The sequence below is a fragment of the Aythya marila genome, assembly GCF_965140915.1.
Source record: "Aythya marila genome assembly, chromosome: 1".
NCBI lineage: Eukaryota > Metazoa > Chordata > Aves > Anseriformes > Anatidae > Aythya > Aythya marila.
In genome coordinates this window covers 18,442,270-18,463,967 of record NC_139042.1, presented here as the reverse complement: position 1 = coordinate 18,463,967, position 21,698 = coordinate 18,442,270, and the positions used below count along the sequence as shown (strand labels likewise).

General features: G+C 37.3%; 1 protein-coding gene across 2 annotated transcripts in view; it reads left to right on the top strand.

Annotated features, from left to right (window-relative positions):
* Window positions 1-1,095: 1,095 nt before the first annotated feature.
* The window catches only part of PSPC1 (paraspeckle component 1), a 63,791-nt gene continuing 43,188 nt past the window's right edge, over window positions 1,096-21,698 (top strand). For both annotated transcript variants that reach the window (XR_014318464.1, XM_082771620.1), the window contains exons 1-6: window positions 1,096-1,531; window positions 3,367-3,668; window positions 6,135-6,230; window positions 8,590-8,786; window positions 13,820-13,904; window positions 14,805-14,913. Coding sequence is in view for 1 of the 2 variants with exons in the window: in XM_082771620.1 (XP_082627746.1) it covers window positions 1,148-1,531; window positions 3,367-3,668; window positions 6,135-6,230; window positions 8,590-8,786; window positions 13,820-13,904; window positions 14,805-14,913 (1,173 nt within the window). In the remaining variant the exon portion in view is untranslated. The remainder of the gene's footprint in view (window positions 1,532-3,366; window positions 3,669-6,134; window positions 6,231-8,589; window positions 8,787-13,819; window positions 13,905-14,804; window positions 14,914-21,698) is intronic.

The window sequence follows — 21,698 nt, the reverse complement described above, 5'->3', positions numbered from 1 at the left end:
TTGATTTTTTTATAGTGAAATCATTGATGTGTATTTAAATGGTTGAAGCCTGTGTTACTAAAGTGATTCATAAAACTCTGAAAATCATGGCAATTTTACTATACAGTGTTGGCAATAACAAGTAATTACTACATTATCTTATTTTTTCCTATCTATTGAGCTTTCACTGTCTACAATGCATTGTCATATCATTTCTAACATATGTTCCATTCCCTTTACACAATTATCTGTTTTTTAAATATATTTTGTTTTGCTACGAGTAGTTCCTTATTTCGACTCAGCATTTTTATTGAATGCTAAATACACTACAAACCATACCTCTTTGGATCCCCCATTGATACTCTCCCCTCGTGTTCCTACACTGCTCAACTTCCTGCCTTAGCTGGGAGTAGATACCCTCCTCCAGTCTGTAGTTTCTGATTTTCAGAGCTTTAAACCTGGGTTCATTTCAATGCTCTGTACCCAAGATTCTGCTTCAGAAACAGGTGGGCTGAGAAAGTGATTCCTGATGTTTGGGAACTCATGGGTTTTTGTTTGGTTGGTTGCTTGTTTTGTTCCAGATTTCTGGTACATGCTTAGAGGTACCTCAAATGGAAAAAAACAGATAGAATGTTCCCATCTAACATGGAAATCCCTCTGAAATTGGTTTGTGCTTCTCTGCAATACCACGCAGCGGTTGGATTCCTGGCTGAAGCGCACACATCAAACTAAACAACTGGCAAACCAGACGCACAGGCATCTGATAGACAATTAGGGGGGTTAAAATACACCCCTGTGCTGCAGCCCTAGCTACAAGGAGTGCCCCAACAATACAACGTGTGCCTTCATACCACGAGAATCAAGCCGCCACCACCACCTTTATTTACAACAAAAGCCCTCCCCTCACCCCCCTGCTCCCTTCCCCTCCCGCCCCGCCTCGGCGGCCATTACAGCCGCCCCCTTACTCCCCGCCGCGCCCCACGGCGCATGCGCGGCCCCCTCCGGGCGCGCGGCGGCGGGGGGCGGGGCTCCCCTCAGGGACGCTGCAACTCGCCGAGGGCGGCCGCGGCGCCATTTTGAATCGGCTGCGGGTGGGAGGCGGCGGCAGAGCGGGGAGGCTCCGCGTCCCCCGGGAATCAGCCGGCCAGGAGCGAGCGAGGCCCCGGAGATGGCCGCGAATCGCAACCTGAAGCAAGTGAGGATCGAGAACAGCTCGCCGGCGGCGCCGCTGGGTATGGTGGGGGGCGGCGGCGGCGGCGGCCTGAAGGGCTTGCGAGGCCTGGAAGCGGAGAGCGAGGCGGCGGCGGCGGCCGCCATGGCGCTGGTGCCGGGGAAGGAGGCTGGGGACGAGGAGCAGGAGGGCGGCTTCACCATCGACATCAAGAGCTTCCTCAAGCCGGGCGAGAAGAGCTACACGCAGCGCTGCCGGCTCTTCGTGGGCAACCTGCCCACCGACATCACCGAGGAGGATTTCAAGCGGCTCTTCGAGCGCTACGGGGAGCCCAGCGAGGTCTTCATCAACCGGGACCGCGGCTTCGGCTTCATCCGCCTGGTGAGGCTTCGCGTGAGCCCCCGCGGGTCGCTTCGTGACCCGGCTTCTGCAGCTGGGAGCCCCCAGTCCCCCGCTCCCCGCCCTCCGCTCGCCGCTAGGAGAAGGCAGCAGCTGCCCCCCCCTCTCTTTTTTCCTTTGCTGCTCATGCTGCTCCCTCAGCTTCCTCTGGTTTCTCCTCCTGTTCCCTTTTTACCTCCATCCATCCAAGCCAGAGGCCTGCATTGTGAGCAGCCTCCCCTGCCCCTTGCCTTGGGGTTTCCAGGGCACTGCTGGGAACCCCCGCTGGTTTTGGGGCTGGTCTCAGGGTTTTTCCACCAGTTTGCAGTTTATGTGCTGCTACGGGTGCTCCCGCAGCCTGTAACTCTTCCAGACAGGAAGATATGGTTGTGAAAAATACATTTTTCATGTAATATTTGTAAAGATTTTCTTTATTTAATTGGGAGAACTTAGCATACTTCAGGACTGGAAATGTTACCTCTTTGTGTCACACCAAATTTCAATCTGTGCAGCTCACTATGAGTATAGGTTTGGCCTATGAAAACACAGTTAACTTTAAAGACTGGACTGGTTTGTTTTGAAATAATACTCTTTGCACATCTTGAATGCTACAAATACACAATTTCAATATTGCAAAGAATTGGGAATGTCGTTTGTCTGAATTGTGTCCAGATAAGACTAGATTTTAGGGTTCATACAATTCAATCAGTATTGTCTCGAGCATGCAGAAAAAGCATCCTAAAAGCTTGTGATCCTGCATTTAAAATTTTCAATTTAATGTGTAGGATTAGTTTTAATGACTCCGTGCTTAGAAGGCTGTTTCATCTAGTTCTGAGAAAAGAACTATAAAGTTTATAAACACTTAAAGTGTTTTGGGTTAACCTGGTTATGATTTTTCTGTATATTTTACTGGTTAGGATTTTGTATCTTTTTGGTTGTTCTAGATAAGTGCAAAGATAAGTAGCATTCTGCTATATGCTTTTGACCACAACAAAATCTCCCAACCTGAAATATTTTTCTGGAGGAAGTGTGATAGATTTGCGTATATTACCCAATTTTGTATGTAAGGTAAATTAAATATAGTATTTATCCGAATGTCCCTTTTCTGTTATATTTAGGGAATATACTATTTTCTAACATTTCATAGTAGGTTGAACTGGAAAATTGCCTGTGATCTAAAGAGTTCTTTAAATACAAGGCTTTTGGGGTATAATATTTGGTAAGAATTTCTGGAATGAGGAAAAAAAGCAGCTATTGAGACAGATTTTTGTTGTGGATATGGGTGCAGAAAGGCCATAAATGCAAGAGGAGTGAATATATGAGCAAAGAAGGTAATTTTGTTTCTTGATGAACTTTGAATCTATTTAGAGTTCATCCAACAAGAGTAATGAGCATGTGTGATATTTTCATTCAAATAATATTTTCATTTATTAAAAAAGTAAGAAAAAACATTTTAGATTCTCTAGTATCATTTCTGAAAATATTGTTAACTAATATATGGATATAAAGACTTCAGTAGGCATATGTGAAAAACTGTGAAGTTTTCAATTCTACTGAAAGCCTTTACCGAAGCAGCACGTAAGTCCTCTAATGTGCAACAAAAATTTACATCCAAGTCATGTTTTAGATTAAACCACAGGGAATGAAAAATGCATGTTCTTTCATTCCGTGGTTAGGAAATTTTGGGTAAAAAAGAATGCTGAATGACCCTAATGCAAATGTGCTCAAATTAAGGGAAGAAAAATTGCTACTTTTCTGGGGGAAAAATAACCAATGCAAAAGCAATGTCTGTTGTCTTTGCAAATAAAATATATAAAATATTTTATATCTTGAAAAAGGAATCTAGGACACTGGCTGAAATAGCAAAGGCAGAACTTGATGGTACAATTTTGAAGAGCAGACCACTTCGAATTCGATTTGCTACACATGGAGCTGCCCTAACAGTCAAGAATCTTTCACCTGTGGTTTCTAATGAGCTACTGGAACAAGCTTTCTCTCAATTTGGGCCAGTGGAAAGAGCTGTTGTTGTAGTAGATGATCGTGGCAGAGCTACAGGAAAAGGTTTCGTAGAGTTTGCAGCAAAACCTCCAGCACGGAAAGCTCTAGAAAGATGCAGTGATGGGGCATTCTTGCTAACAACGTAAGTTCACAGGTTTTTGTTTGAATTTGTGTTGAGTATGTATTTCTTATGTGAAAGAAAAAAAAAACTTAGGCATTCCCTACATCTTATTATCAAATGATGAAAGTAATGAGGTGAGAAATTAAAGTGATTTACACGAATACTTGAAAATACACTCTTTTTTTTTTTTTGTTTTAGTGTGGAGAACCACATTTTTCTGCTGACTATTTAGACATCTTTTAACTACCATATTTCAGTCCAATAGCAATGTTTTGTGTCCCCCCCCTTGTTTAGTAGGTCTTTTCCTAATGAGGCTTTATTTCCACTGATTGAGCTTTCTGATCCCAGTAACAATACGACAAAATATTCTTTTGTTTCTTGGCAAATGAATACACTACATTGCTGATATTTCTGTAAACTCAGGAAAATGTTTTTGTGTTTATTTCCATCAACAACTTTTATTTGTGGCTTGCTAAGCCATAAGTAATTATTATTTTTTAAATAAATTTTGAACAAGTTGATGGCAGTTTCTGGAAATCTTTGAAGAGCAAGCAAGCTTGCATATTGCATCACTTCTCTCTAACATCTCTTATTTCTGTACTTGATGAGGAGAGTTGTTAACGGCTGTACTTTCACACGTTAACTTGTGACATTTTCAAATGTTTTCTTAGAGACAGTGTGAAGTGATAGATTAACATTCCCCCTTATCATTTGGGAAAGTAAGGCTGTGATTCCACAGCATTGAAGCTTGCTGCCATCAAATCAGGGAATGTGTGGTTGCTTCTCTTCCTGCCCTGACTGTGCTGTTGATCTCTTAACTGCTGGAGGACTGTTTTTGATGCTTATATAAGCCATTTGTGCTTGCTGAAAAAACATAAAATATTCAGTTGTTTTTGTTAAGTTCATTTTTGACCGTTTCAGAAAGTGAAGAGATTGTGGATGGGGGGGAAAAAAAGTTTGGAACTCCTCTTTCTGGTGATAATCTCATAAATCTTGTCGCTTAACCAAATCCTGATAATCCGACCCAAGTAGATGCGTAGTAAATTCAATCTCAGGAAGTCTTTGTTATCAGTGGGCACCAGCAATTGATTCCTTTTTGTTCTTGTCTGGATTTTCTTGGCACTAGTGGTTGAGTGGAAGCCTGGTGAGCCAAACCAGGCAACTAATCTAGTTCAGTGAATGCTATAGAGTTACATGAGTACTATTCTGGGTGTGAGAGATGTGGCAGGGAAAAAGAAGCTAGGATACAAGGGAGGGTAGTCTTGATTTAGTAGCTGCTGGATAGTTTTGTTTGATGGACGTGATCATCTAACCATGGCCCGAGTGAGGAAAAAGTACTTGATCTTTGTCTTGCTTAAGTGGCTGACATGTCCCTTAATGCACAGTTGCAATCATAATTAGTATGTGTCTGCTGCCATGCTATTTTTTTAACGTTTTGCTTCAGAATCAGGAATTTCACATTTTAGGTGAGATTCCTTTGCCTGAATAGATATAATTTTTTTTCAAATCATGGGCCAAATGCATCAAAATGAGGCATTTGAAATGTGAATTTAGAGATTTAAAATTGTTCTTTTAAATCATCAGCTTGTTACCCCCACAGATCATTTGCATTTAAATGCTAGAACAGCCAGCAATTGTCATGCAGATAATTTTAGGAAAAATAGTTGCTAAGTTGTGCTCTGTGATTAGACTTTTTTTTTGAATTGCCTCAATACCCAAAGGTTTCTTTTCCAGCTGTCCATGTTGTTAAAACACATTTTTTTTTCCCTCCCTGAAAAGATCCATACATGAAAGTGTGGAACAAAATGTTACGAGCTGGTGTTCTGAAAATAGCAGCTTTGTAGCTCTTTTGTTACAATTTTAAGGTCTTGTTTGGGTGTTTCCAAAAATGGTACAGAGTTGTTTTTTTTTTTTATTATTATACAGTTCAGGATTTTATTCTGCTATCCTTGCATTAGCTAACACTTGCCTCTGATCACTTATGCTGATACTGAGAATTCAAAGAACGAGCTTTAAATAATTTATGCAGAAGTCATTTTCTAATTATCATTGGAAAAATAATGCCAAATTACCAAGCCTATTTAATTGCAGAGTAACTTTCAAAAGTAAAATTGGTAAATATGAATAGGGTGAGTGCTCTGATTTGGGTTTGGTCATTTCCAAATGTAATCATGCCTTTCTGATGAAAATGTTTTTGAGATTTTAAGAAATATTTAAATATTCCTATACTTCATAATTAACATAACTACATAATGTAAATTGTATTTTATAGGTAGAATAGCTAGTTTTGTGTGTAGAACCAATAATCACTTTCAAAGATAAAATTCCAACAAATCCTGATTTTAAAAATTATTATGTAAAGGTTTGTAAAACTTAGGACTTAAAGATAACATGCTATTTTTCTAGAGAGCATCTTCAAAATACCAAAATAAGATCTTAAACAGTTTCTTTTATGGTTTTAATTACTGAACTGAAATTCTCTTCCAGAACACCTCGACCTGTTGTTGTAGAACCAATGGAGCAATTTGATGATGAAGATGGGCTTCCAGAGAAGCTAATGCAAAAAACACAACAATATCACAAGTAAGTTGTGTTTAACCTTATTTTAAAAATTTATTTAATTACTTTGTTAGCTTAGTAAATATACACTCTCTTTAATTCATGTTTGTGTAATTGGAAGCAATATTTTGTATGCATATTTTATACAGCCAAGAGCAAAGGCAGACTTAGGTCAATTAACTTCCCACAAAAAGGTGCCATGTAATTTTGTATTCAGAATTAGAATAGTTCAGTTGGAAGGGGGCTGCAAGGATCATCACATTCAACCACCTGACCCGTTCAGGGCTAACCAAAAGTTAAAGCAGATCATTGAGGGTGTTGTCCAAATGCCTCTTGAACACTGACAGACACGTGGCATTAACCATCTCTCTATGAAGCCTGTTCCAGTGTCTCACTACCCGCATGGTGCAGAGACTTTTCCTAATGCCCAGTTTGAACCTCTCATGACACAGCCTCGTGCTGTTCCTGTGCGTCCTGCCATCGATTCCCAGGGAGCAGAGACCGTCACCTCCCTCTGCACTTCCCTGCTCAGGGAGCTTCATGGAGCAATGAGGCCACGTCTTCTCTTCTCCAGACTGGACAACCCAAGTGTCCTCAGCCTCCCTTCACAGGACATGCTTTCCTGCCCTTTTACCAGTTTTGTTGCCCTCTTCTGTATGCTTTCAAGTACCTTAATGTCCTTTTAATGTTGTGGGGCCACCCATGCTCAATATAGCAGGAGAATCACCTCTCTAGACCATTTCAGGCAGTTGCAGAGAGCAATGAGGTCTCCCCTGAGCCTCCTCTTCCCCAGACCAAACACCCCCAGTTCCCTCAGTCACTCCTCACAGGACTTGTGTCCCAGGCCCTTCACCAGCTCCGTAGCCCTGCTCTGGACACGCTCCAGGGCCTCGATGCCCTTCTTGTGAGGGGCCCAAAGCTGAACACAGCCCTCGAGGTGCAGCCTCACCAGAGCTGAGTACAGGGGGACGATCACCTCCCTGCTCCTGCTGGCCGCACTATTCCTGATGCAAGCCAGGATCCCTCTGCAAGGTCCTACGTTCCCTAAATAGAGTCAGCAGCACCTCCCTGTTTAGTGTCATCAGCCAACTTGTAGAGGATGCATTCCACTCCTGCATCCAGATCACTGATAACAGTGTTGAACAGAACTGGCCCTAGAACTGAGCCCTGGGGGGAACACCACTAGTGACACCAGCCAGGTACGGCCCCATTCACTACAACCCTTTGAGCTCTACCGTTCAGGCAGTTTGTCACCGGGTGTAGTGTGCACCTGTTGGACTCTGCAGTCTTTGTAGGTCTCTTCCAGCTGAACTGTTCTTTCACACAAAACATTGTAACATTTAGGATTGAATAGGACCTTTCTAAGTTCTCCTAATTATAGTAAAATTGAGACTTGAATCCTTAGTTTAACTTTTTGTGGTTTTATTAAAGTCAGTGGTTTTCTGGTCTCCACTGAAACCAACTGGAAATTATTGATAGTCAGTGTACATTCTTTTGTGGACTTTCTCCAGAGAAGCTGTGGATGCCTCGTCCCTGGAAGTGTTTAAGGCCAGGTTGGATGGGGCCCTGGGCGACCTGGGTGGCATCCCTGCCCATGGCAGAGGGGTTGGAACTGGGCGGTCTTTAAGGTCCCGTCCAAACCACTCTGATTCTGTGACTTGGGGTGTGATCTGATTCTGCAGATTTGTACACCCACAGACATTATGTCCTCTGATTAGCCCTTTAACTGTTTGTAAAGTCAGTGGAATGTAAATCTTGGCAGCTTCTATGCTTCAGATAAAATTTTGAGCATAAAAGGAAGTCTTGAGCACAAGGTGAAAGAAGAGTTCCATCATCTCATTAAAAAATAATTGTTGATTTTGAGATTTGATTACCATTTAGAAATCATGTTGCTTGAAACTGAAACCCTTACTCTATTAAGCAGGTAAGCCTGCAGAATAACACTTAAAAATACAGCAGTGTTACAGTGTTCGCTGCTAGAATGTAAGATAAAATGTTGGCTCCTTTATTAAAGATTCTTGCTGATATTCTGATCTGTTCAGTAAGCCTTTGTATGCACTTAATTGCTTGTGTGAATTGACCACTTTAGAAAGCTGAACAGTTAATCTAGTATCACAGCTTAATATTTGGTACCATTATAAATACGATTTTTTACCTTCAAATTTGATAAATTGAACAGATTTTTATTTAGACAGTTTCTCTGCTCAGGTTAGTTATATTACCTTAACAGCTGAATTAAACATTGTCAAACTGGTTTACATTATAATAATCTGATTTAAAGTCAGGTCTACACTTGAAGTGATTCTTCAGAAATTCTTTGGCTGTTACAGCTGTTGATGGAAATGTGTCCTTCTGTACATTTTAACTGCAAAATTTTTATTAGGGAAAGAGAACAGCCTCCGCGTTTTGCTCAACCTGGAACATTTGAGTTTGAGTATGCTTCACGTTGGAAGGCTCTTGATGAGATGGAAAAGCAACAGCGTGAACAGGTTGACAGGAACATTAGAGAAGCCAAAGAGAAACTAGAGGCAGAAATGGAAGCAGCTAGACATGAGCATCAGCTAATGCTGATGAGGCAAGGTAAAAACCAGATAATCTACTAGTATTAATTTTTTTTCCTCAGATTTTCTTTCTGTAGCATATTGAGCTATATGTTAAATGCAGAGATTTTTGCTAGGCACTATTTAATTAAATGCATTGAAATGAGAAAAAGGAAGACGTTTTTCCCCTTACACATGCTTCTTGATGACTGGCACTGATGGATTAAGAAACTGAAAAGGGAGATTGCCTGGGTCTGTGTCTTCACTTAAGTTTGTCAAATGTAAGTAGTTTGTGTAAAGAGAATGAATGGTAGCTTCACGTTCATCAGTAAAATTATTGTTCTGGTTTTGGTGTTGCTTATGGTACAAAGAAGGACTAAGCACTGTTTTTGGGCCCTGTGCAGGAAGAAATTCAAATGATCCCTCCTATTTATTTGGACTGTCCTGTACACCTCTGATACAATTTCAAATGTTCTAATAGCTAATTTTATTTTTTTTCTTTTGAAACCCAACCAAGTAGTCTTACGTATGATCCTACAGGTAACCATTGCAACCCAACCATTCTTAAAGTCATTCTTGAAATCCTGAAATCATGTGTCCCTCTTCTGTAATTATGTGGGCTGGCTTTCTCCCTGGTCTTGCAGGAAAGAAAGCCCTTCAGCAATTGTTTACAAGCCCTACCTTTCAGAATGGAGTTGGGTGAAAATGGCAGTAGGAGGGCAAGTACCTGGTACTTTCTGCTTATTAGCCTTCTCTCCAAAACACTTCCCAAAATGTTGTAGACATGCAATTGCTACTTTTTGTATTGCTTTTCAGCTGAGGTCTTTTGAAAACCATTTGATTTTAGTTCACGTTACAAGACTTCTGAGTCCTGATTTTTGATTTTGCAAAGACTTTAGATTTTGAATTCAGTTTCTCAAGGTTCTTTGCACAAATGCAACGCTGAAGTATTTTAACTTGTTAAAAAGTCTTAAATGAAGGGAGATCGTGGCTGACTAAAAAGATTCTTATCCTTAGCCTTAAATCATGACTGTTCAATAACTAACTTGAAAGTCTGAATAGGCTTTGTCATTATAAAGGTATTTGAAGTTCTTGAGATTTTAAGTAGTAATGTTTCAAAATTTAAACCCAGGTAACTCATGCAAACTTTCTGTTGCAATTATTTGGTGTTACTTAGAACTTTACTCTTAACATTTTTTTTGTTGATAGTGCAGCATCTCTCTGTGAGAATTGTTCATCTTATTTTTTTTTCTGCTGACTTGAATGGCATTAAAAATACCTGCATGAGGTGGACAAAGATATTCACTAGATTGGTGGCATTAAAGTCACCTACATTCTTTGTTTGCCTGGTTACATTGAATATAAATTCATAGTCTCTTAAAATCAATTTTAAAACATTATCTTAACTGGAAGAGAGTTTAAAGAAGCGTATTGTGTTTTCTTATTTAGTATTCCACTATTCAAGTTCTGCTGCAAATGGAAATTGTCATTAGGAAAAAGTTTATCTAGCCTGTTTTTTCTAAACCAGTGTGCTGGTATTTAATAAGAATGCATGTTTTTATGAGAACTTGTACTGAAATACAGAGCATAATAAAATCAAAACCAGTTTTAAAATGCCAAATAGTTGTCATAGCACCTGAAATTGTCATATTTTAGATAAGGAATATTAATGTGATATAACAATGCACATAATACATGGTGCTCCCCCATCCTTTTTTAATCAAGCCTGCATTTATTAGATACTTTTTTTTTTTTTAATTTTGTGTGTGACTATTTGATACTGGTGAAGATGATTCAGTGCTGAAATTCAGTTTAGATATGTTTATCATTGGCTTCACTAATTGTTAGTTGGCAGTGCTAATGATCCAGTTCGAGAGTTATTACTCATAACTTATTTTCAGTATTCATCTACCTGTTGCCTGTAATTGAGGGCAAGGTTAGGGATATCTTTCTTAAATATCATGCCTGAATCATGTTCTAAACTGAGATAAGACAGTGGCTTGTTATTAATACAGATCTTAATGGTAAAAATCAGGAGAAAAAGGTTTGGTGTGTTCCATGGATAATAGGGTTCCTTTTAGAGACAATGAAGGAAAAATTGTTTCATTTTTTGAATAGATATTAAGATCCACTTCTTTATATGGAAAAGAAAAAAAATTACTCCTCCTGCTAAGGCGCCACTAGAATACAAATAGTTTTGGTGCTAATATTCCAGTGAGGAAATGTGCTTTTTCTTACTGTGGGAAGAGTTTTTTTCCGTCCTCCTTGATTAGCAGAGTGCTTCTGCTTCATACTAAACAACTTGGAATTTTGCTAAGATACTTAGATTTCTGCTTATTGACATGCAGGTATATGGCTTGCCAAGCTCTAGTGGTTAGCAAACATTAGTTCCATTTCTTTTTCTCTTACCAGCTTCAGGGTATATGAAAATCAGCTAGTTTTTCCTGTATTTTTACATTAGCTGCTTCTGAAACTTGCTGGTCTGAACTGTCTCTGGGAGTAGGTGGTTCAGACCATAACAAGAATATTTATTAGCAATGAGATAATTTTAAGAAAGGCACTTAAACAAAGATACAGTGAGACTTGAGGCATCAAAACCTAGAATTAATGTTTTTGTATTGATTTCAAAGTGTGTTGAAACAGTTATTCTGAAATATGAGACGTAAAGCTGCAGTATAGTAGTTGTCAGGAGCGAGAAGGATGAGTTTACTCCAGTCCATATACTTCTGCAGATGAAGGGAAAAGTTTTATAAAAATTGCTTTATGAAAGCTATGAGGACTTGCACTAGAATGTGCTGGCTTAAATACTTGGGTTTTCATGGTGTGGTATTAACGCTGGAGAGGGAGACTTCATTCTTTTGATATGTGTAATTTTTCACTTTTAAGTGTCATGTTTTGACAGACTGAGTCAGAAGTGGTTTGTAAAGCAGAGTACATGTTTCCATGTGTAAGTAAATTGGCATGATGTTTCAGATCTACATATTGCTGGCACGCTTCAGGCTTTTGTAAATACTACAATGGTGGTTAAGTAGTTCATCAAAATAATGGAAATCTTGACTAAATGTAACAAGAAACTTCATTCTTTGTTGGCTATATGGAAATCAGACATTTGTTTTCAATTCTTAGAATCTGAAAAAATAGCTAAAACAACCTAATCTGTTTGGATTTGTTATTCTTGCTTGCAGGATTAATTCCTCAGGTGAAAGTACACTTTAACCTTTCTATAACCTTCAGTCCTATGCTCTGCAGGAAGTTGAATATTGAAGACTTTTTTTTTTTTTTTTTTTTTTTTTTTTTTAGCACAAGAAGGTACTGAAGCTAATAGTCATGCTTTCTGGCTCTTCTATCACAGCTATCTGCTTTAGTGCAGGTTTATTTCTGTTCAGGGAAAGGGCCCGTCCCCAACATATGTCAGCTCAGAATTACCAGCATTGCAGATCTTCTAATATGAGTGGCTCTGTGCACAGCCTGAACATCCAGATCTGGATTTTCATTTGGCTAGTAAAGCTTTGTGCCAAGATTCTGCTGTTGACAAATGGTACTGAATCCAAATGTTCTGCTGACCTTTAAAGTACAAACAATTTTGGGGACGGCAATAATCATAATTATGCCTTGAAAAAAATTTAGAGACTGGGAAAACTAGGACTATTCAACTTAAAGTAAAGGGAATTAAATAATAAATTCATAGCAATTAGTGATAGAAGGCAAAAAATCTAGTTTCAGTGTATTAATGTAAAAAAAGAAAAAAAAAAAGAATGCTACATGAATAGGAAAGAAAGTAAAGACAACTTACAAGGAAATAATCTTTTTCCATGGTGGGCAATATTGAATGCAGGACAGGACAGATGGATTCTTGATCTTAGTTAAATCATGAAACAATCTAAAAATTAACTAAAAAAAAAATCAGTTGTATTCCGAAACAATCTGAAGGTTATTTTAAAAAGTTTGTGTCACTCCTTGAATACAACATTGGCCAAGTCTGCTGTGGCATGTGCTGTTCAAAAGACACAGCCCTCAGGCTTTGTGATATGAGTGAATCTTCATTCTCTGTTGATTTTTCAGAAGAAATGGGAGAAAAGCAAGCCTGCAAAATTTGCATGAGAGAAAGGACTTCTATTGTCAATAAGGATATTATCTAGTAAAAATCGGGTAATCTTTGTTAAAAGAAAACAAGTAATATTTTGGTAAAGTACTGGTGTGAAAGATTAAATTGTAATATATGCTCCTGCAAGTTTGAAAATGATTTGTATAGCTAATAAAGGTGCTTTAGTTAATGTAGTGAAGAAAAACATAGAAATATGTGGAGTATTTGATCTGAAGCATAAAAAACATGTAATAGGTGGTAGGGTGGAATTTTCATCATGGTGTCCGTAAATATTGTGGCCAGTGTTGTATGAAGATAGAAAAAGCAAGCAACTGCTTTTATTGTAATGAGTGGTAGAAGTAATAGTCATTGAAGAATGTGTGAATTTCCAGGGAGAAATCAGTATTACCTTTAGCTGGGACCTGCTTTTTAGACCATATAGCTATTCTCTCTGGTGGCGTTAAAGATCAGGCATTTGTAAGTCAGTATAAGCATGGTCAAGTGATTAATCTCTATGGAGGCTCAGATCCCATGCACCTGACATACACTTCATTTTTTTTTTGATGTGCCATGCAGTTGTTTGCAATGGATAGTGGAGAGCATGTACTGTATTTGTTTTCTTGCTAGTGTGACTTTAGCAGTGCACAGCATTGATGCCTTGCCAAAGATGTAAAAGCAGGACATCTTCTAAGTGATTCATTTTTCCTACTGTTTGCTTTGTTTGAGGGCTTCAAATTTCTGTTTCCATAATCTGCTTTGGAAGCATTCCCAGTCCTCTACCTTTCCATGATTCTGTGAGACTTGAGTCTGGTGTGGTTTTTCATATGCTAAACTTAATTTTATGGGAAGGAACTAGTTAAATACACCGAGAAACTCCTTTTGTTTTAAAATTGAATACAACAAGGATAATCTGATGGCAGTAGTGTTTTTTAAGTTTCCATATGGTAGATTAAGAGCTTTCATCTTGATTACATTTTTAATCCTGTTAGATCTCATGCGACGCCAAGAAGAATTGAGGCGTTTGGAAGAACTTCGGAATCAAGAACTTCAAAAACGCAAGCAGATACAATTGAGGTATTCTGTCTTGTACTGTGTGAAGTTGTGGCAGTAATTTAAAGGACACAGCTGATGTCAGCCTGCATGAATTTAGATACTGTAGAGTGTAGAACTTCTGATATGAAATACAAACATTTCTGCTGTTTAAAAGTGTTTCAAAAGCATGATGTGGTACGTTTCCGTTGATGTTCTACCACAGAAAAGTGGTGATTTATGCTAATATGAAAGAATGATTGCAACTATTTCTAGTACTTTTCATTTCATTTCAGCTCTGCTAGTTCTGTTGTAAATATCCGAGCCTAACTAGCTTGGAAATGTTTTCACATAAATGTTTCATATCATTATTTGCTTTGAACATCTGATGGAAGAAGCATAGCTGTGTAGTAGAACACACTTGTAAGATCTAGCGGTGTTCATGTGTATGTGGAACAGTAGCATTGCAAATTTATAACATTTTTAAATTTATAAAATTTAAGAAAATATATTAATTGAACATGTGTGTTTGGATTTCTACTTAAGCACTTCTTATATTAAATATCAGAAATATAGATGAGAGAAGAACAAAACGCTTTACAGAGTTAAAAAATACGGCTTCCAGCAGTATTGAAATAATTTAATTTGTAGTAACTTGTTAGGGGGCTGGGAAGGAAGGGACGTGTTTTAACCTGCTTAACAGTTAGAACAGGTAAGCTGTAGCTGGAAGAACGGTTATAGAATATACTGGTATTGTGAATACCTGTAAACCAGCTGAACAAAAATATTTCAATAATAAGCCTATCAGGCGGACTGGATTAGTTCCTTACACTGAATAAAAAAGTAAATAATGACTAGTTTTGTTTGTGCTCGATGTTAGCTCCTGAGACTGAGTGTGAACAGGTCATGAGTCTGAGTTGACATAGTTTTTGAAAAATATTCTAGGCATGAGGAAGAACATCGACGACGTGAAGAAGAGATGCTACGGCAGAGGGAACAGGAGGAACTGAGACGACAGCAGGAGGGAGGATTTAAGCCAAATTTCATGGATAATGTAAGTAAATTTTACCTGACTAAAGTCAAATTTGAAAATACATTGTACTTTTTTATATTCAGTCTATCTTATCAAGCTGCCCTCTTACTTACAGTCTTTCCTTCACTATTCCATCATTCTCATGAATGGAATGGTACAAATTTAGCAATGTAGTTACTTTCTTGTATGATGACACCACACTTTTCCTACAATCTGGTGAAGCAACATTTCAGTTAAGTGAAGGTATTCAGATAATCATTTGCCTTTTTTATTCAGGAAACTATTTTTTCTTGTAAAATTACTGAATTTAAGTGGGAGTCATGGGAATACCTAATGCTTCCATGAGGGGGTGCCCTATTTGGACTGAAGATTTTAAATTTTAAAGCAGTTCAAACTGTTAGTTTGTTTGAATTGCTTATTTTGTTTTATGCTGAATTTATTAAGTATAATACACTTCAGAAATAAATTGGGCGATGTTAACTTCATAAGGAGCCTGAAATCCCTCTCCCCTTTGACCCTACTGTAAGACTGAAGATGAAAATATGAAGATCTTTACCAAAGGAGACCAAAAGATCGTTTAATAATGTTCTTCGCTATAATTTCTACATTACTTATATTAGTAATTTAGGTCTGTTCTGCCTTTGAAGATTCATCCTGAAGGACTAGCAAAATAGGGATATCAAAGTAGTCAGTTTCTAAATATTCAGGATGATCTATATTGGGCAAGGGTATGATTTCTATCAACCAAAGCAATTAAATAAGCACAACCTGTATTAGGAATGCTTTAGTTTCATGTAGGAGGGATACCTTTTACTGCTAAAGCTACTTTTAGAGAGGAAGCAACGAATAAGTGATCCACATAATACTTGTTTATACTATTTTAATTATAGTCACTGGGAGAATTCTGCTCCTCTTTACAGGTACAACTTGATGCATAAAACAAAGTGCTAGTTTCTCAGCTACTTTCTGATTTTGGGCTTTGTAGAAGAACTAATTGTTCTACTTTTTGTACAGTAACACTTCCTGTAGGACTGAGAAGACTATATTAAATATGTTCTGAGGCATTCTAAGAGAAGTAGTTAGAAAAGATGATTTCCTGTTTTCTGCAGGACTTCTTTTCTTAGCGTTTTTAGTAAAGATAGTGGGGAAACAAAAGTGTTCCTTTGTGATATTACTAACTTACCACTTGATTTTACTGATTGTGTTTGAGAAACCTGCAGTAGAAAAATAGTCAATCTTCTCTTTCCGTATGTGCTCACATTGTAAAAAAAGAAAACCGCTTTCAAGTATGCTATTCCTTTGGGGGTGATGAAGATCAAGAATTCAATACTTACGTCCCTTAGTGCGTTCCAACCTAATAGTAAACTGTCATATTTTGTGAAATAGCGTGTAATGATCATCTGATGTAATTTACAAGTGATACTCTGTGATCCCGACTTCTGCAGTGCCAAGTATGAGATTTCATGGCATGTTAATATTCTAATATAACATCTTCTGGGGTAGTACAACTTCCTGACCATATAAACTGTGTGTCAAAATCGTCCTGTGCCAGAGCCAGGAGATCCATGTTGCTCACTGCAGAGAGCTGCAGGAAGAGGAAGCTGGGGAGCCATCCCACAGGGATGAGATGGGATTAGCTCCCTTGGATTCTTTTGTTGTCAGGAGGTAGTGGCCTAAACCCTGCAGTTTAAGGCACTGGGAGAAGCAGGTAACATTGGCCACAGCAAGTGCTCTGCTGGTTTGCTTCTTGCAGCTCTCTGAGATAAGGTTACATGGTTTCTGTGCTTGGATTGCTTGCTACAGGTTGGCCATCCTTCAGCTGGTGCATTTTTAAATTCCTAAGTCTGCATGAATAGAAACTGTTGAAGTTTTTGTGCCTAGATGGGGCAAAAATGTAGCATAAGTAGGGAAGAGGAATGGTTCAGATGGAAAGCACTTCAACCACTATGCATAATTTTTGTGACTTTTACCTGATGAAATTTTTGAGCAGAGAAGTAAAGGTGGAAGAAAGCTTTGGAAGAGTGTGTGCAACTCTCCCACAGAGTTGATTACTGAAATCCTTCATCTGGAATTAATGCACTGCAAGAACATATAGATGCAGCGGTGCAGTGAAAAGCTTACTAGAAGTGGTACAAGTTGTATACAAGAATATAGAGTTAGCTGTTTTATTTTTAACATAATGCAAACTTGAAGTGGCATATACAATAAGTATTCTGGTCTTGTATTAACTTCTACTTTACATGTAGTGTCCTTTAAACCTTAAGATGAGGAATTAAAATTGGAAGTGATATATTTTTACTTTAACAATTATTTCTAACAAGGACGGCCTATCATTCTACAAGCATTCATTCTAACATATCTTTAGACAACCATACTTAAGTCGTAATGTATGAATGGGAGTTTGAAAAAGCCTTTGTGTTTTGAAACAGATAAGAATTTTAAACCAGTTCTGAGATTGCACAATGATACTTTTTTTTTTTTTTTGATTTAGTAGAATTTCTAATACAGCTGAAGTTTTTGATGTATTCTTAACTTTATTTACTGTAAACAGACTTCATCTGGTAGTTTCTCCTAGTCCCATTGTTACCATTGTGCATACAGTGAAAAAATTATTCTCTGTTTTAAGGGTTTAAAAATTGTTTCTTTCTTAGCAGTGCATTTTATGATACTGGTGGAATGGTTTTTACCGTATTGGATCTCAAACTCTTTTGGCATAACTTCCATAACGTATTAGAATCTTCTGCCAACCATGTATTTAGAAAGAAAATGATAACTTGCTAATGCTTGTTTTTATCTCTTAAAAGCTTTGAAAAGTAAGCTTCCTTCACTTATATCCTATCCCTTTTTACTGTTCAGTATGAAAGGAGGACACATGGTAAGTGCAATGGCAAACAGATGTGGAACTTGTCATATAAGGCTGCTGTATTAGGCTTTCCTGTTTAAAGTTTCTTTCTGTATCTTTTTTCTAATTTTTTAAACTTTTATTTTCAGTATTACCTCTTTTGAAAAATGTCTTGTGGTCAGCTAAGCCAGTTACTTGGTTTAGTTAGTTGATTCAAAGAAAAGAGGTTTTTTTTTTTTTTTTTAAGTGTTTTCAGTTGCTAAAGCATTCTTTATCATGTTGTATATTAAAAAATACACTATTACTGTATAGTGAACAGCCTAGTGATGCCCAGGCAATTTATCAAGCTAGTTGAGTGATCACTAGTAGGTAAGTTACTTAAAAACTCTTCCATATTGTTTAGGGTTTTCCACCCCGCTTTCTAAAGTTTTGTTAGTTGAAATCTGCTGCTAAAGCTCTCTCTATATCCATTCTAATTCCATGATAGCTTAGTCAGGAAACTTTTCCTGCAGTATTTTGTTAAATTTTATTTTGCATATGTATTTCTTGCTAAAAGAGGAGCTTGCTGATAGAGATTAGAAACGATATTTTATTTTTCAGCAGCAGAAATATATTTTAAATTAAAACACAGTACTTGTAAATGCTGTTATTATGGTTAGCAAATCATGAATGGCTTATGGAGATATTGTTAATTCTGAATCAGAGCCTTTTCACTAAATAATTCCAGTACCAGGAATTATTTTTAGTTGATGCCACTGATTTAGAGTGAAAAGGGAATGATCTATTTTAGTGTATTGAAATAGTTTTCAAGTCTTTACAAAAAGAGAACAAAATATGTAGAAGTTATAGTCTTAGAGTTTTTATGTAGCTCATGTTTATTTCCCTGGTAATACTGCAAAATATTGTAAAGGTGGGTATTTTATGTGATGAAACAGTAGCTAGACTACTGCCTGACAGCTTACAGCTGTTCCTACTGATGGTTTGAAGAGAGTGGTGAGATTTTTTTTTTCTTTCCTCTTTGCTCCCACCCCCACAAGGAAACTTCCCCCTTTTCAAGTGTAACTTGCGTAGGTAAGAAACTGTTGCAGGGTTATCAGTTTTAACTTCTAAAAGCTTACTGCTCTTTTGTGTAAGACTTCGTATATGCATAATTCATTTTTTACTCATCTAGTTTTTGCAAACTCTAGAAGATTGGTTTGCTTTCCTTTTATTTTCTTCGAAGCTTCACTGCTCAGGTATGTAGCAAGTACGAGCATAAAGTGGCAGATGCTGAAGCAGTGGAGGTTGTTTCAACAGCAAAGACGAGTGGAGAAACAAAAGCTGCAAGGTCATGGAAAACATAGAGATAAAAAAACACATCTTAAAACGGCATTCAAGTTCGTAGCTTCAGCCATGCAAGAAACTTGATTGATGTAGTTCGATGCATTTGATGTATTTAGTCTAAGAATTTTGTCCTCCTTCGCAGGAGTTCACAAATGAAGCTTCCCTTTTATTTATTTTTTCCAACTACTTTGAGCCTACAGTGATACATCTTAGGGATGCCCCATACAAGTATTAGATACTTTTGAGAGGAGAAGAGATTAGATTTCCTTAGTCTTCCATAATACAGCAATAAGTTTTTGTTCCTGGGGACTCCTTAATGAATCAAACTGTGTTTTTTCCATCTTCTGATTCCGTTATGCTCCAAAGTCCCAGTTATATAGGAAATCTGAATTCCCACTGTATGCAGAATTCTTTCTTTGTTAAAAACAAAACAAAGGCAGATTTCCAGTAATAAATTCACTGATAACAATTTCCACACGTCTTTTCAATTTTGATCTGTTCCCTACTAATAAATTTATTTTGTCTTGACAGCCTAGTGTACTTGGTGAAACTAAGGGTGGTGAAATTTTGTCAGGTTATGTGATTATAATCTGTTTCTAAACGAACTGCTATAGAATTAAGCTGCATTATAAAAAGAAAAAAAAAACTCTTTTATAAAGTTTGTTTGGGAGAGCTGAATTGCCTCTTTTGCAATCCAGCATACATACACTTGTGGAAAAAGAAAGCAGTTCATTTGGCACCTTAAAAATATTATAAGGTGAAAGAAACTAGCTTGGAGAAAGACAAATCCTTAGAACTAAGAAAAAAAGCTGACAAGTGATTCCTGCTTTCTTGGCAGTGATTTTACTTCAGTGATCAAGTTTCTTCCTGTGCACAAGGCAGCATAGGCCATTCAGCAAGCAGTTTATAAAAATACAGCTTGTGTTTTTGTGGGTGGTCTTGGTTTTGGCAGTAACACTTTTTTTTTTTTTTTTTTTCCAGGCTTGCAATGATACGTATTCTTAGATAGATAACACAATTTTGCATTCCTTCTGCCCCTCGGTGTTTTAGATACATATTTTGTTGCCTTAGGTAGGAATTACAATTCACACATTCTGAAAAATTATTTCCAGCCTTTAATTATAATGTTGGTATGGAAACTATTTAACTGTGATATCTGCTTTTAGTACAAAAAGACATTGCATAAAAAATCAATGCAGAACTTCAGTCATCTTAATGTAGTATACTATGTGCTTATGTACATATACCAAAGCTGTTTGTGGAATAAGTTATTTTTTGATTTTAACTGGCATTTATTTTATGACCGTTTTAGGATGGTTCATAATTGACTTTCTAGATCGATTTGTATGAAGGATACCACTAAGGTAGTTTTCCAGCAATGGAGCAAAAAATCATTGCAGTGTTCCATTTCATTTGTAACTTTATATTTCAGTAAGTGTGAACTATGAGTATTTTGGGTAATGTGGTAACCTTAACTGTGCTGAGTTGTGTTATAGATTTTTAGGAAACTAAAGTTTTTATCTTCTACTCAGTTGCAGTCAGCTTACCATGCTTGCACAAATCACTTTAGAACATACTAATGATTACTCCAAGTGAACTTGCAAACAAAACAAATGACCATTCTTAATTTTTGCTCTTTAATGTGCTGTCAAATGTGCATAAATCTCCAGTGCAAATTCAGGTGTTGTGGTACTATTCCTTGTAAGCATTCCCAGTTTTGTTCTCTTCTGCAGTAATTGATATGGACTTTTTTCTGATTTATAGATTTTTGTTTATAAACTTTCTTTCAGTAAGACTGATGGATCAAGAAACTTAAAATATCTTCAGAAAAACATCTTTTTTATACAACAGCAAAATTCTCATCAGTCTTAGTTTGTCATGAGGCCTTAGAGCAGATGCTTTTTTTTTTTTTTGATGATTCACTAATGGAAGGACTCCAGTTGCGTTCACACATGCTTATTTGTACAATACTCCATTTGTTTACCTAGTTTCTCCCTATGTCATGGTTTTTACAGATGAATATGGAAAAGATCTTTTAAAAAGAAAATTTAATAAGACTATAATCCATGTATTTAATGTAGTTTCTGAAAACTGTCACAGCTCACAAGTTTAAAAAAAACTACCTAACAAAGTTTCCTAAATACTGCATTGTTCTTCAGTTTTCTGACATATCAGAATGAGGCTTTGGTAAATATTTTTTTTAAAGTCATGCATTAACATAATTGTTTTGTTGATAAATGTACATATTTTGAAGAAACTAAAATTAATATTTGCCTTAATCATTTTCATTTTCTTTTCCTCAGCTACTGGATTTAAGTTTAACTCGGAGCTTGTACATGTATTTATACAGACTAAGAAGAGATTAACTATCACTTTCAATTGTCTACTCAGTACCTATTTTGGACTCATCCACCTGTGTGAATCCTGAGATTCTACTTTGTGGCATTGGGACTTGCAGCCAAAATAAGTTCCTGTGCATAGAAAAGTTGGTCTTTATGCAAAGGGTCTGTATTAAAGGAAGAGCAAAACACCAAAGGAGTGAGAAGTGAGTCTGTAGAAATAGTGTATTTTGATGTGAGGAAACCTATTAATGCATCTGATTGCTGAGTCTGAGGAGAGATCATGTATAAGAGATGATATT